The sequence below is a fragment of the Seriola lalandi genome, unplaced genomic scaffold (assembly GCF_002814215.2).
Source record: "Seriola lalandi dorsalis isolate HSWRI2012SDOR001 ecotype SW California unplaced genomic scaffold, Sedor1 jcf7180002054470, whole genome shotgun sequence".
Taxonomy (NCBI): Eukaryota; Metazoa; Chordata; class Actinopteri; order Carangiformes; family Carangidae; genus Seriola; species Seriola lalandi.
The window spans coordinates 2313523-2329920 of NW_019525023.1; the positions used below are offsets into that span (position 1 = coordinate 2313523).

Consider the following 16398-nt stretch of genomic DNA (forward strand, 5'->3'; position numbering starts at 1 on the left):
CTCCAAGTAACAATTATTTTCATTGTTGGTCACTCAGTTGATTATTTTCTCAATTAAGTTATCAATTGTTTAGTCCAGAGCCCAAAGTGACATGTAACCATCAAAAGCCCAAAGTAATTTCACTAACTATCAAAGAAACATTGAAATAAAAGCAGAAGATAATATTAATAAGATTAATTTTCTTTCAATTCACTAATCAACTAATTGTCTAATAGTTGTAGCTCTGCTCCATTGGCTGCAAAATATAATTTGAAAACTGTCAGTAATGTAAGTGGTTGGAGAAAAAAAACAATCTAAAAACAACAGAAAAAAAAAGAATTGAAAACTTAGTGTAGAATATTGTAGTGTAGTGGAGGTAAAAAAAAAAAAGAAATATGTGACAGGTTGACCTGATTGATGTGAAAAGAATACTTTGGGTGAAGAAAGTCTGTTTTCGGACAGTGTTTATTGAATATTTGAGCAAAAACTGGTTTGTAAGCTTAAGCTTTAAATATCTTTATTGCTCTTATGCCCTTTGTCCTTAACATTAAGTCAGTTTCTTGATCCTTTTAGGCTTTCCCGGTGTAATACAAATTCACAGCTGTTAATGGAACAATTCTTTATAACCCAGTATTAATGTCAGCATTGTTTGACGTTGAACTAAGTTGTTTTTGTCCCTCTGTCTAGTCGACAAATTCAGCTCTGCTTCACTGTCTAAGCCCACACCAGCAACACTGATAAAGGTTGCTTCTACAGTGACAGAGAATCCCATTGTTTGTGTATATGGGTACATATGCTTGTGTGTTTTGTAGAAGGGTAAATAATGGGCAATAAATTCTACAGTGATTATCAGTGCCTGGGCTCAATCCGACGCTCTCATTCCTCACTCCAAAGCACACTTTAATCTTGTAAAGCACTGCAGTCACAGCAGCGGGCTATTCCTCACCACCCAGGCTGACACTGGAAAGCTTGCTGGAAAAAAGTAGTAGCCCCAGTAAAGGGCAAGGCTGTTCAGGAACAAATATATAGACATAATCAATTATTTAAACATCAGCTTGTTCATACATACAGTTGTTGTCTTTTTTAGTATAGAGCTTGCACTGGCTTCATATCAATGTTATGTGTTTCCTATAGGGTCTGCAACTGATTTTTTTCTTGTTTTCTATATCTTTCTCCCCTAAACCCACATTTCCATGGACTGTAGTTATTAGTTAGAATGTGTAAAAGCACAAATACAGAAAAAAAAATCCTGGTTAGGATAAGTCTACAGTAAACAAGAAGATTGTGGCATCTGCTGTTTAATTACTGAAATTTATCATCTTCTATTTGAAAAATATGATGCTACTGTCAGCTTCTGTTGTTTACTTTGTTTAGTGAAGTCAAGTCAGTGTTATTTGTGTGGTGCTTTTCATGCACTACAGCAGTTGAAGGTGCTTAACATTAGCATAAAAACAACTTGTGGACATTGACACTGTGGAAATGTTTCCGCAGCCTGCACCAGATGCTTAGCATTTGTTGTGTGTTTGTTAGGTGAAATGGTCCAGAGAAAACTACTACCACAACTTGAGCTCACCATACTGTCTGCGTCTGGCCTCGGGAGATGCCTCAGGGAAGATAATAGTGTGGGATGTAGTCAGTGGCACTGCTCATTGTGAGATCCAGGAGCACTCCAAACCAATCCAAGGTAAGGGATCTTCCACAAACCCCCATTGTGCAGGCTTGAATTGATTTTTTTTCTCCCTCAGCTCGCTACAGAAATAGAAAATTACTCTGCCAGAGCTGCCAAGGAGAAACTTTCAGCTGTTGCTCTGTTATTGGCTATTTGTTTTCATTAAGATGCTCTTACCGTCACTCTGTCTTTCCTCCTGTCACACACCACATCCCTATCCAATTCATTCCCACCTTCTCCTCTCGGTCTTCCTCTCTTGCCCTGTCAGACTTGGAATGGTTGTGGAATCAGGATGCGTCTCGTGATTTGCTGTTAGCCGTCCACCCTCCCAACTACATTGTCCTGTGGAATGGAGACACAGGCACCAAGCTGTGGAAGAAGAGCTACGCTGAGAACATCCTCTCTTTTTCTTTCGACCCCTTTGACCCGTCCAACATGGCACGTAAGTGAACAATATACTGTCTAAAGGAAAATGATTTTTTAAATTGCTAATAGAATACTGACAATCTGTCCAGCTGTGGTCTTAATAAGCACCTTTATAATGTTTCCCTGCTCTTCCTCGGCAGTGCTGACCAGCGAAGGAATAGTCTTTATCACAGACTTTTCCCACTCCAAACCGCCAGGCAGCGCTGGCAAAAAGGTCTACATTGCCAGCCCACACGCAAGCCCGGCCCACACCAAACCTGCTCCCGCTGCTGCCCCGGCCCCGACGGAGCCAAGAAAGCCCTCAACAAGGTCAAAGTGCTCATCACCAATGAAAAACCCACGTAAGTGCCACTAAATTACACTGAACTTCCATAACTGTATTTCAGAATACAGGGGAAAACTCAAATGTTCTTTACACATACATACCATGCTGATGGTCTAAAAAGTTGTATGGCTTTAATTTCCAAGCATGTTATTAATGAATCAAATGCATTAATTTCTTAAAACATAATTTTAGGTGGCCAGCAATTCATTGGGAGTGGGCCACCTGTGCAATTTCCTGCTCATTTTGAACATTTTTTTTAATATGTCTTTGATCATATCAGTTTTAGAAATCTCACACAGCCTGATCAGCATTCTAAGTGAGGTTCATTTGCAACCTCACTCCGGCAACTGGGATTGAAGGGCATTGCTCAGGGTCATCTCAATGGATTTTTATTGAAACTGAGTTCAAAGCGACAATTTTATCAGACTGTTTTTTTATGCTCGGGGCATCTTTAGCTACAAAGTGTGTATATGTGCCCTTGACCTGTGGTGAATCTGCCCCTGTCAGCATGCATTAATTATGTTATGTCCTTTGCTGTTGGACAACATATTCAGGCACTGAGTATGTCTTGCGTTATTAATCAGAGTTTCCATCCATTAGATATGAGTGTAAAATACGAGATAAAAGATGTGGTCTTGAGAGCACATTAACATGACAACATGCCACGTTTGAATGAAATCAACTTGTGCTGCTCTCCCCCTTTTGTTGGCTGGACAGTGGGGGCAGTCCTATAATCGCAAGTGTCTGTGAGTGACTGACTGATGGCCTGAGCGATAGAGTTGAATTATCATAATTCTACCATTGCTCAGCCGAATGCCACATAACTGAAAAATTTTCCCATTTAGCCCAAAATCAGCTGGTACTCCTTATGTACGGTGCCGGTAACAATTTGGTTGCTTGAGCCAGTTGAAGGCGCAGTACACATGCATCTGCGGGCTCATGATAAGGGGTGTACCGCCTCTGCCTCATTTTGAGCCAGAACAAAACTCTGAACATGTAAAAGAAAAACAGCTTTGTTGGGAAATCGGCTGTATTAAAGAACTGTGTATGTGAGCACAGAGAGGAGGAGAGAAGCAAACAGATAAAGATCTGAAACTACGCCCTCACTGACCACATGTGGTCTACTCATATACTAGGTTTTGACCTAGTCTTGTTCAGCAAGTGAACTGACCTGTTGAAAGTGAATTGTGACAGCTTTCCTGTTTGGGAGGAATGACATGACATGTGGTAAAACTATATACTGTATAATACCTGAGAGATTTTCCAGAAACTATGTTTCTGCAACAGGATGGAATAAGAGGCTTTGCTATGTGAGATTATAATGGAGTTTGGACCTGGTTTTCATTCTGTGATTGTATGTTTGTTCAACTCAGTGAAGAGTTTGGTGTGTGACTGAGTGAGAGATAGAGTTGAGTGAATGCTGAAGTTACACAATTGGTCAGTTGAGTGTCTGACTTTTCCCATTAGCTGTTGCTCTTTCAAAATGGTTTGACGTGACCAGTTTATATTATGTCATTTGGGGTGTTTATAGCGGATCCACAATTTTCACAGTCATATTTCCTCAAATAGTGACCAGGGCCTCCTTTAACCTCAACCGCCAATGGTAACAGGCCTTTCGGCTTTTGGCTTTTTTGTTGCTATAACAACAGGAGAGCTGCTAGTTCTTTCAGCAGAGCTGTTAGCATCCATCGCCACTGTCACCAGAATGCATGCTTTTAAAAGCGCTGATATTTTACCCTAACTTTCAGAAGTTCTGTCCATCTGTGGTTTTAGAGGGATTTATAACACTAGGTGTTTCATTGAACAGAAACCCTTTATTTTTTAACAGGGCTTTTATTGCTTTGCTGATGTGCTGCAGTAATCATGTTGTTTCTCGTTTCCGTTTGCTGCCGTATCTGATTTTTTGATCAGCCCACCGATGTGGCGGACCATCGAGATTTCTCATGGTGCGCTCGATGACCAGCCTGACTATGGAACAGTCTATAATGCAACCAACAATGAAATGGAAATCCGTACATGGTGTCTAGTCTCGTTTCCATCAAGATTTGAAACAGATCGATTACCCTAAGTTCTATTATAAACTTTATAGGAGTTAAAACTGTCGTCAGTTACAGTTAAACCTGGTGATAAATGAAAGCAAGTGTAAGGAAATGAAGCGCCTACATTTCTCAGAGGAACTGGGAAGATTTATCGCCTGGAAGATTTACTACATTATTTTGTCATATTGAAACACAGATGAAGTAGTGGCTAACCTCATTTTTGTAACATTCAGTGACAAACTTGTAAAACTGTTTAAGGCATTACTTTACAAAAAGTTGCAATGGAACCAAAGCCTTTTTTGATGTGCTGGCAGCTTCCTGCCTGAGCGGTTGTGACTGTCAAACAGGCTTATTTATAGCAGCAGCACCCCGGCCTCTTTGTCCACCCACCCAGTCAGCTCTAATAACAAACAGTCCATTAATCTTGCTTGTCTTTATTTTCTCTCGCCTCTCTTGTCTTGTCTTGTCCATTTCGGTCTTTTTGTTTACTGTTGGTATGTGACACTTTCTTCCCCCCACTTTTCATGCGTTGGTTATTCCTCTCGCTGAAAATGCTGTATTCTTTGAGTCTGCCTTTGTCTGTGTGTCAAGTTATGGTGTTTATCATGTTCAGTGCGTTACAGTATCGCTCCTCTGTACCTCCGTTTGATAGATGGGGGATTTAAACAAGACTCTGGTCTCCCGGACTGTTATCAGAAACTCCCTCAATACAGAACTATATCATGCACATTAGTGTCTCATCAGGCAGCCATTAATGTGGTTGTTAGCCAGCACAGATTTGGTGCCTTTGTCAAGGTGACAGAAATTGGTTTCACACTCACACGCCAGCATGCCTGTTCACACACAGATGCACACACACACACACACACACACACACACACACACACACACACACACACGCATATGGACAAACTAAATGTATTTTTTTTTTAATATTTACAAATTTTTAATCACTAAAAAACTAGCAACCCCTAAGATCTCAGACACCTGTGGTTACCATGGTAACGGCACTACAGGAATTCTGGGGGCAGAAATAACAAAGAGCATCAACAAAAGAGCAACTGGTGAATCCGCAACCAAACAAACTCACTGTCACTGTCTTAATAATCGGTAACCAGGATGTGACTGCTTCACAATAAAAGCCAGCCTGTTTTTTGTCATTAAAAGCAATAACCAAAACGGATTTTAATGTTGTTTTTTAAAGGTAGGAAGGGCAACCTAAAAACATTAAATAAAATTCAAAGACATGAAAGAGCAAATCCTAAAATGTACCAACCTATTTCATAAAACTCACAAAAGATCAACTATCTAAATTTCAAGAACCTTCTGACCTGACTGACCCGCTGAGGTTGGCAAGGTTTACGAAGGTTTATATTGTAAAAACATTTTTTTCTATTTCCACAGGATGATTTATGAGAGTTTCAAGTTTAGTTTCATCTTGTTTCTTTTTTGGTCCCCACTGTTGTCAGATGTGTCCAGCTGCTGCTGGTCTTCCTTTATCCAAGACTTGCGGGGCTCACTTATAAAATGTACTTATGCATTTGAGCCAAAGTCATGATTTATTCACCACTGCCTGCCAGTATCAAGTGGGTTTATTCTGTATTGTCTAAACTTCAGAAGCTCAAGCTGAAGTACTTACATAATGTATAAAAATTGTATTTGGTTTTAATGACATTTGGGTTATTTAAGTTTGTTTAACATGATTAAACAATAGAAGCTGGAGGTGTCTTTGAGGTAGCCTCCTCCAAACACACCTTGCGTGACTCACTGTGTGTGTGTGTGTGCGTGCACATGTATGCATGTAGCGATACATTACTATGTATGATCCACTGACTGCTGTAGCCTTCATCCCTTATTCTCAGCAAAGAGAGAGAGAGAGATGTGAGAAGTGTGTGATGTTTTGGAAATTGGACAGCTGAATATTTTGGGAGGGTTTGGGGTTATAGGATATGTCTTTTTTTCATTTTTTTCCTCTTTCTCTGTGAAGATCTGTTGCTTTCTTTTTTGCATCTAAGACACAGAAGTCTTTCACTGTTTCTTTCTGATGTTTTGCCTTTGGTGGCTCAGTCATTTCAGCCTCTATCTCTGCCTCGCCTGGCTTCAGTGAGCCAGTAACTGTCTGATTTAGCTCAGCAACTCCTAAAGGTTCCTCTGTTGAGTCCATTTTATCTATTATACTTTCCCCTAGATGATAATGATCCACATTGTGTTATAAAGTTTGTCTCTCCTTTAGTTGATCTCACCGTGACCTAGAGGAATGAAGCTGTAGGAATGAGTTATAGTTATGGACCCACTCATAGATTCTGAGAAAATCAGCCCTTTGTTCTCTCTGACTGAACTACAAAGTGTTAGTGACTGCTTTGTTGTCATACAGAGAGATTGAACTGGATTGCTGCTGTGGATGATAGTGTTTGTAATTAACACACATGAAAGAAGTTACAGCAAACGGACTAAGTTTACATTTAACATTTTTAGGACTCTCAAAGTAAAGGAATGGATTTTTTTCTACTGCCAATACCTGCTTAATTCATCAGCCTCCCATCATCCGACCAAATTCACTTTTAAGTTCTCCCTCATTTGCCTGAGACTCTCAGAGACAACAACAGTAATAACTAATTCACTCAGCCTTCGCTATGGGAGGACATGAATAAAGATCAAGTTGAACTATGAAATGAGACAGTTTTTATTAAGCTTGTTTTAAGATTTTCTAATCCATCTTCACATTGGTCTGCATATCATTTGAATATTTCATATGCATGTGTTGTATTTTTGGCACCGAGTCTGCAGGCAATACATCCTGTTATCTACATCTTCATTTCTAGTAGTTACAATGCATTACATGCAAAACCAAGACAATAGCCAAATGTATGAAATGCTGTATCCTTGGATATTTTGGTGGAGTTGCAGGCATGATTATATCTGAAATTCGAGTTAACTTATCAAAAGATGAATTCATTTCTTAAAGGCCTTTGGCTTACCATTTCCAAGGATGTCCCAAATTTTGTCAGTTAAAAAATGATCTTGACACCGAAATTGATTTCCTTTTCTTTCTTTGTGTAAATTCTCGTCTTTACTCTCCTATGTCGATCTGTAGTGCAGAGGCGGTGACTTTGAACGACTGTCTGCAGCTGTCCTACCTGCCATCCAAGAGGAACCACATGCTGCTACTTTATCCCAGAGAGATCCTTATCCTGGACCTGGAGCTCAGCCAGACGGTTGGTGTGGTGGCCATTGAGCGCTCTGGGGTGCCCTTCACTCAGGTGAGGCACTGTGTACATGTTCAGCAAATTCTGTGTGGTAAGGATCTCTGTAAAACTTGACAGAATTAGAGTTTGTGGAAATGTAAAATGTAAAAAAAGAGCAACGCAGTTTTGAATTTGAACTACTGAAGGTGAGAAGTCTCTCAGCTCTACACCCTTTTTCTGATAGTTAAGAATGTGATGCAGAGAGACATTTCTGCTTTACATTTGGAAGTTACATTCAAAGACAACTTCCAAAATGTTCGCACTGCATCTTTGTTGGTCAAGGTGAGATAAATGAAAAGATGGCTGTGCTGTCTCACTCTAACATACTTCTTACATCACCATGTTTCCTTCCCCCCAAATGAGCCCTGTGCACATTTTCTATTTTTATTGCATTACTAGAAACGCTTTACCAAATTCTGTCTTTTTTTATGGATGATTCTTCCGGGAAGCCAATTCCCCCTGCCGTGAATGATAAAGTTCTCTACTCCTCTTCCTCCCTCTCTGTGCTCACCTCATCAAGGTCTGGTGACAGCACAGCAAGGCCATGCAGTCCTTAGCTACAGCAAAAAAAAATCCCACCAGCCTACATATTGTCTGACTTTCTTTCTGTAGTCACATTCAGCAGCACTAGTGACCTTTAGGTGCCAATTCCCATCTTTTGGAGTCTGGATTTCTAATTGGAAATTGATGAATGCTGTGGAGGTATTAGGTCGAGGATTTGTCACGGCTCCAGAGCCAATAACGGAGCAGAAACTGTTAATGTCACTCTGTTCACTCTGCCTTCACCCCTAACACTCCGTGTCTGTCTGTGAAGGACTGTCGTGGTGGCTTGTCATTACGCTGAGTAGATCTCATGGCTTCCACTACGGTTGTTGCACTCTATATGAGCCATAATATTCCCTTTTAAATGTATAGCCTTGAAGTTCATGCCTGTATGCACATGCAGGGGCCAGTTTGCTATTCCTTATTTTATCAACATGGTCAATTGACATTTTTGGTGCGTAAGGAATTACGTTATGTTCTATATTCTATTATACTTCCATAAATCTTACTTTCTTTGGCTTGCCAGTGTTCTTTTTTCAACAAATGCATCGACGGTTAAATAGTACAAAGGTAAAATGAGCCTTTGTAGTAAAGGAGTAAGTCCTAAAGTCAGAGAGTAGGAGTAAAGGGGTATTACTCAGCCGCCCAGGCTCTGTCCGGCCAACGCCTCCCTTCTCTAAGTGTTATAAAGTGCTTGTCACGCAGCCAATTTGCATGACTGATGACACAGCTTCAACAAATATTCAGCAGAAGGTCCAGTAGTCAAGGAAAGGCCACGAAATATAGGCACATGAACATCTATACTACACACTGTCAGATTTGGCACATACACAATGTACACAGAGCTGGTACACATATAGTAGCTACACATCTAATGCAATCTGATAGATTGATTTGTATTGCACTATATTGGAAAGTGTTTGTAATATTTTGTGCAACTTCACTTGCATAAATGGGGTTAGAGCATTTAAAATATAAGTTAAATTAAAATGTTAGGGGTCAAACATCTATGTGAGACATGGCCTTGTGGCAACACAGTGACCAAGACAAAAATGACAAAGTGATCAATGATGAATGCTTGATCATTATTAAAATTTACCGATCAGCTTAAAGTCTGTCGCTAGTTGCTGTAGTTACTTTTTAAATGACAAAAATCCTCATCTTTTCAGGCTGACAGAGGGGCTCGATGTAGCTTTGCTTTTGTTTACATTTGTTTTTGTAGTAAATCAAAAAAAAATTACACATACAGACTTCTCATTCTGTGATCATTCACTGTTTCCCTTTCTCTCCCTGTGTTTAGGTTATTCCCTGTGCTCAGCGGGACGCCCTCTACTGTCTCCATGAGAACGGGTGCATTACCCTTCGAGTGTGTCGCTCTACTACCACTCCAGAGGAGGCAGCAGGTATGAAATGTCTTCACATAGATGCGCACTTATACATACAGCGCATGCCGGCTGTACTGCACTCACTCACAAACCACTGTCGCTCCTTTGCTGTCACAGTGTCGTCGTCTATTCAGCCAAACTGCACTGCAGTCTGAGTCTGTCTCTATGCTCCAGTGGGCATTTTGCCTCTTACTGTCTCATTTATCTTTGGCTTAATGTTATAGGCCGATGGGAGTCCATTGTCTCGCTGTATCTCTCCCTTCCTCACTTACTCTTCTTGCAATCTCTTCCACTGTCTACTCATCTGTCTTTTCTTCTGCCATGTCCTTTGTGAGTCTCTCATGCAGTCATTTATTCTCTCATTTCCTTTTCTTCTTGTCTTATCTTCTTTAAATCCTTTCCTGTACCTCGCGACGCTCCTCCTCTAACCTCCTCAGAAATTGTTTTCACTGGTCTCTCACTTGCATTTTCTCTCAATTGCACCATTATCTACCTCCCTGCCTCTTTCTTTCTGCATTCCCTTTACTGTTAAAATTTACTCAGTGTCTTCTTCCAAATTTTCTCTTTTTTTTCCTTCTTTTTTTTCAGTGCACCTCAATTCATGTCTTCATCAATTTGCTCTGATTCCATCTTATTAGTTTTTATCTCCCACCATTGTTGTTTTCCACTCTCCCTTACTGTCACACTTTCTTTCCCTACCTTTCGACCACTTTAATCTCCTTTGTGTCTCTCTGTTTCTTTCTCCATCCCTCTCTCCCTCAGATCCAGAACAGAGTGTCCAGGAGCTCGTCTACGACCTCCGCTCTCAGTGCGATGCCATCCGAGTTACCAAGACAGTTCGCCCATATCGCATGGTAATCTGCCCTGTCAACGAAAACAATGCTGGGCTGATGGTCAGTGACGGCAGAGTCATGCTGTGGGAGCTCAAAGCCCACACTGGCAAGGCTGCTGCCAATCCTAGGTACACACACACACACACACATACACATATGCAAATCATTCTGTCAAGCTATATTACAGTTTTTGCGGGAGGTGGCTGAAATGGCAGGAAGGAAAGTTTGACTACTTTGTAAGGTGACTGAAACTGACTTTAAACTGCATAATCCTCTGACCTAAATTTAGTCTTCTTAGTGACTGGCGTATATAGGGGTGCAGAGAGTTTAGCTCACGTTGATGAGCCCTGCTTGCCTTTGATGGAACACTCCCTTGCTGCTGTCGAGGAGATAGTTTTGTATCTCCCTCTAAAGTTACCTTCCTGTGTGAGGCTGAGAGAGGTTTGTCTGCCTGTGAGCAAACCAGTTTAATTTGGGAAAACAACAGAAATCTACAGCAGTGAATTAAGAAGCGTTGACATATTCTTCTTTTTGCCTCTCTATGATGAAGTGTCTTATTATAGTTTTGTTTGAGTTTTATTTTCTTGAAGTTTCAGACAGGTGGGTTTTCTATTTCAGGACTGTTCAGATGATGGCAGTTGTCTTTCACACTAAATTACATTGATATTCTGATGCTTGCTTGTAATTGCTCAGATATTCTGGTGCACAGTGTTCCTATTTCAAAGCCAGAACAAATCCTAAAAACATGCCTTGGCCCAGGTTTGATATATTGACATAAATTATAATTCCCTCTGTGACATGGTGTTTGTCACGGTGTGCTGAGCATCTACAGATAAATTAAGTTATTGAGGGTGAGGCATGTCACTCTGCTGTATCTGTTCAATCTTAGATGAAGAGGCCAGTGTATCAAACTCCATCAGCAGTCATGAAAATTATTTTTCTAGGAATCATCTCTTTTTTTTTTTTTTTTTAAGTCAGCAGCATCTAATCAATAGAAGGAATCAGTACACATGTCATCCTCTGCGAAAGCTGCTGTGTCCCTCTGGGTCAGTAATTTATTAAAAAGCGGATCACATCCATCATTCGCACAAGCAATATTCATTTATCACTCCCCATTCACTTGCTTTCAATAATGGATGTGCGCCTTGCTTTCATGTGGAAAAAAATGTATTCAATTAATATTCTCTTTCCCCACTGTCTGTCAGTTCGGGGTTGTCGCCACTCTACTCCCCTGTGTCATTTTGTGGAGCTCCACTGGGTCCAAACCAGAAAAGGATTCAGGATCTCTCTCTCAACAGCATGATCGGTATGAACGTCCACATCACTGTCAACCCCATCTACAATACCACAGAGAATGTCACGTACATCACTTCTTATTGCAGCAAAAGCATACTCCCTCTCAATAGAAGAATGACTTTCATTTTTGAGAGAAAATGTGAAAACTCAAGAATGAAGGAAACATGGTTGTATTTGTGTGAATGTTTGTGTGCATCAGGCCTTCTTATATCTTTTATTGTACCTCTGTGAGTTGTGTGAGCCTCGGGGCTCTCCTTCACTTTCTGCTTTAATGTGTGGCTGCTGGTTTCTCCTCTGCGCACGACACAGGCCAGTGTTATTTCCCAAGCTGAATGGCTCTGCACAAAGAGTCCCATGGGTTCTTGGCCATTCCTGTCTCTCACTTTTATCTCTTTACCATCTCATCTTTTTGCTTATGATATACTTCTATTTCACTCTCACCCTGTCTCTCTTCTCACTGTTGATTTAGAAAAGAGCTGCCGATCAAAAGATGAATGTGGGTATAAAATTGTAATGAGATGCAGGACTCTCTTTTTTCCTTTTTTTTTTTTTGGTTTTTGTTTTTTCTATGTTTGCCACTTGTATTCAGTGAAAGTCAAACTGCCAGTGCCAGGAAGGCCTTGGGGAGGTGGAGCACTAGTAGTTATGTTGGCATAAGAGGAATTTTGCTGTCTTTCTCCACATGCGCACACACACACAGACACACACACACACACACACATTGGACCCAGCTACTGTCTGTCGCAATAGCTCTGTCTGACAGCTGCTGACTAAAGCACTTGAGGGAATGTAACTGGTCTGCAGGATGCTACAATTCTGTGAAAAACCAGCTTGTTGTTAAGATCTGATGCTGATTGGCCAACATAAGAAAGGCATCAGTGTGATCATTGCTATAGGCGAGAGCTGTGACCTAAAAAGCTTTCATTTCATATTTTCATTTGCTGCATATGGTAATATATTCTATCAATGGTTTGTTTTTATTGACTCGTTGGCTTGTTGGGAATTCTGTCCCCATCTCATTTAATTATATCTCCAAGCTGTAATGACGCACATTTAGATAGACATAAAATTTCCAATGTAAAGAAGGCTATTATGTTGCATGAAATATAAACAAAATGGATTTTTCAGCCGGTGCCAATTATAACGTCAAGGTTGTTGCACACTCAGAGGGTGTCACAAAGCCCTGCAGCAAATATACAAATGTAGATGATTGCCCATTTAGAGCATATAAAGTGTAGTCATTAACAGTCTGATTGTGAAGGGTACTGCCATCAACATCCAAGCCTCAGTTAAAATATGTGTTCAGGTATTTCAAAATATTAAAGGACCTGAGGCTTATGTTTATGTGAAAAACGCTGTTAAGTTCTGTGACCGCCTGGTATTAAAAATTTGATGAAATCAGCAAAGTAGATTTAACTGGATGAGGCCTATAGATATTCCTGTGTAAAACATGGGTCTGTGGCGTAGTTGTCTCAACTCACCACCACATCTTTGAGATCATTAAAGCTGGCCAACTTGATAACTGTGGCCACAGCTTAATGAAACAAACGCTACTGGTTCTTTTTTGCTGGCTCCAGCTGCAGTCACATTGCGTGAGCTTTTCCGATTCAGCCAAAGAAACAGCTTCGGCGTAGATCGTCAAGTTGAAGGTTTTATACGTTAGAGTGCTAATGAGCTCTGTTGCAAATATGTATCCAGAATTCAAAAGAGAAAGAGGGAAAGACAGATAACCACACACTTCTCTCCGTGCTAAAAAAAAGATTAGGTTTATTCCAACATGTTTCAGCTTATGCCTTTGTCAGGGTACAAATGACACTGTGCCGCAGCACTCGATGTAGGATGAGTCACACCTGCACGGAATTAGGACACCATGTCTGTCTCATGTATATGCAGCCTCATCTGGAGTTGTAGCAGGAGCTACTTTGTGATGCTGTTCAATAGTTCATGATGTTAATGTCAGTTCTTCAGCTGCAGTTGGTAGTTTGTTTGTGTTTTCATTTTTGTTTCTGGGGTTTGTGTTTAATTTTGTCTGATGTCTTTGTTCAGTGTAACACATAGTGCTCCGTGTATGCTTGTTGTTTTCTTGTGCTCCATTTAAATAGTGTAACCTGCAGTATATATAAAACACATTTTTGCAAACAAGTGAACTATGAATTGGCATGAACAAATAAACTGCAGCAAGCGATTTTAATGAAGTATTCTTACGGATGGTTACGTCAGAGTAGCTGTCTGAATCCTCTCCAGGCTGAAACTACTCTCTCCACAGATTTCATGCAAAATACTGTAGAACATTGTAGAAAAAGTTCTAGGGAATCATTAAAATGAAGTTGTGACACAGACTGCCTTTTCTTAATATTGCCAGACATATCATCTAAACTGGATCAGCTTGACTAATTTTAATGTGAGCTTAAATATTCAATTGGACACAGTTATATCAACACACACGATATTAAAAGGACTTGGATCAGGGGCCAAAACCTAATCAGACACGCCAGCTTAGAGATCCAATCACATAAACTGTGATGTAAGTTGTAATATTGATTTATTGAAGATTGTATGCGCTGGGTTAAGATGCAGTAAAAAGCAGCCCTCACTCTTTTTCTGCAAGTTACAACAAAGGGAAAGGGAAATCCGTCCTGTTCTTCTACCAATTTCACAGATGCTATATTCACTGTTGTTTGACATTTTTAATTGTTCCATCAATGAAGTTGCAACTGAAAGGTAGGGTTTTTGATATCGCCCGCCTTAAACCTGTCCATTCTGTGGTTTCTTCTCCAGGCCAGACCTTGATAGCTGGTGAGGCTCCTCCTCCATCATCCAACCAGCAAGAGGTCCAGTTGAAGTTCCTGCTGACTGGCCTTCTGTCTGGTCTACCGCTGCCACCATTTGCCATTCGCATGTGCCCGCCACTTACCACCAAAAACATCAACCACTACCAACCCCTGCTGGCTGTAGGTAGGTAATAAGAGCTGTGAAAGCTGTGATCTGTACCACGAGAACGTACTGGGTAGTATTCTGAAATATATTCCATTGTACAGAGCTCATACTGTGTCAGCATTGTTATCATACATCAGCACTTCTCAAAGTCCAGCACAAGGTATGCTTTTAAGTGTAGTTTCTGTGTTTTCCAAAAATCTGGCAGTAATGTTTGCACTTGTATTCAGTATGTTGTTTTGTTTCATCATGACTGGTTGCTGTTTCAGATAATAACCAGTTGTATCAGTGCTGGCCTTCAAAGACAAAACCAATGATGGATGAACTGTTTTTGTGTTTTTGCTTTTCTCTGTCACAGTCATGTCAACAAATAGTTTTACTGAACATAAGTAAATGCTTCATAAATACTGTTTGGTGCTGATTTAGATTATAGATTTGTCTGCAGGTGCAGACAATTACAACTGACATTTGATCCGGCCCCGGTTGATATGATGAGGTGAGGTTTTAGTTCGGTCTCAGCCCACTGAGGGGTGAAAAAGCTCTCTTTGCCCAGCTTGTAGTCGACCAGTAGGCACTAAGATGATGCTAATATTAACATGACAGCACACTATTGTGGAATCCTTCAACATTACCATGCTTATGGTAATCACATTAATCTTTAGTTAACTGGAATAAGACTTTGTCAATAATTTCATCAAAAATATGGGAATTCTCAATTGGTGCATGCATTTATTCACCCATAAAGTGACCAATTCCCATAATAACAGATTTTTTTTTATTAGTTTATTGCTCAGAGCACAGTTTTGTGAAACTGTCAAGTGTCTAATATCAGATATTTGGGGCATGGAATGCTTCGTGATTTTACCAGGGTTATTTTACAAAGCTTTTGGAATTGGAACCTTTTGAATTGGAATTGGCCCTGGTTACCATGGAAACCATCAGTGCATCTGTCAAACCTTTCTGCCTCTGACCTACATGAAGGCAGCTTTTAACCTGCAAAAATTGGTACTTCAATCACACGTAAATGGTAGGAAGAAAACAAGCTTTCTTCAGCTGTTTTATTTTGGGTTTGATGGTCTTTGTTTAAAGAAGTGCATTGTCAATAAAACTTAAATCACACAAAGGGGGTCCTACCATTTGAGGGTTCATCAGTGTATCCACACTGGAGAAAAAGCCTTACATCTGTGACCAGTGTTGCAAGAGTTTCACTCAGTCACTCTGTATGAGGATTCATTGGTGTATCCACAATTTAGAAACATGCGTGTAGCAACAGAGTTTAGAACAAATTTCTGAACTGTATGAAACAAGTAGCTGTTAAGAAATAACATGCTTACTCAGGCACACCCACCCACACACACACACACACACACACACACACACAAACTCTCTAAAAAGCAAGGCCATGGACATTGCATGAAGTCAACTTCTGCATACAGCTCAGAGAATAAAACCATTGCTCACAATGAGCAGCAGTTCCTTGCACAGAAACGCCTTGTTGATGAGAGAGGTTAGAAAAAAATGGCAAGACTGGTTTCTGCTGACTGACGGGCTACAGTAACTTATTCTGTAAGATAACAACTCTTTACAACTGTGAGCAGACAAGCATCGCAGAATGCATAACACATTTAAAACTGGAAAAATTCAGCCTGGTCTGATGAATCTGGATTTTGGCTAAGCCACGCAGATGGTGGGGTTTTCGAATTTGGCCTCAACAGCATGACTCC

General features: G+C 40.4%; 1 protein-coding gene across 1 annotated transcript in view; it reads left to right on the forward strand.

The window, feature by feature from the left end:
* Positions 1-16398, forward strand: part of wdr11 (WD repeat domain 11) — a 50876-nt gene that overhangs the window by 1325 nt on the left and 33153 nt on the right. The window contains 10 exon segments of the mRNA XM_023411738.2: positions 792-795; positions 1510-1663; positions 1917-2090; positions 2215-2355; positions 2358-2415; positions 7533-7698; positions 9527-9629; positions 10374-10572; positions 11650-11750; positions 14519-14695. Coding sequence (XP_023267506.2) covers positions 792-795; positions 1510-1663; positions 1917-2090; positions 2215-2355; positions 2358-2415; positions 7533-7698; positions 9527-9629; positions 10374-10572; positions 11650-11750; positions 14519-14695 — 1277 coding nt within the window.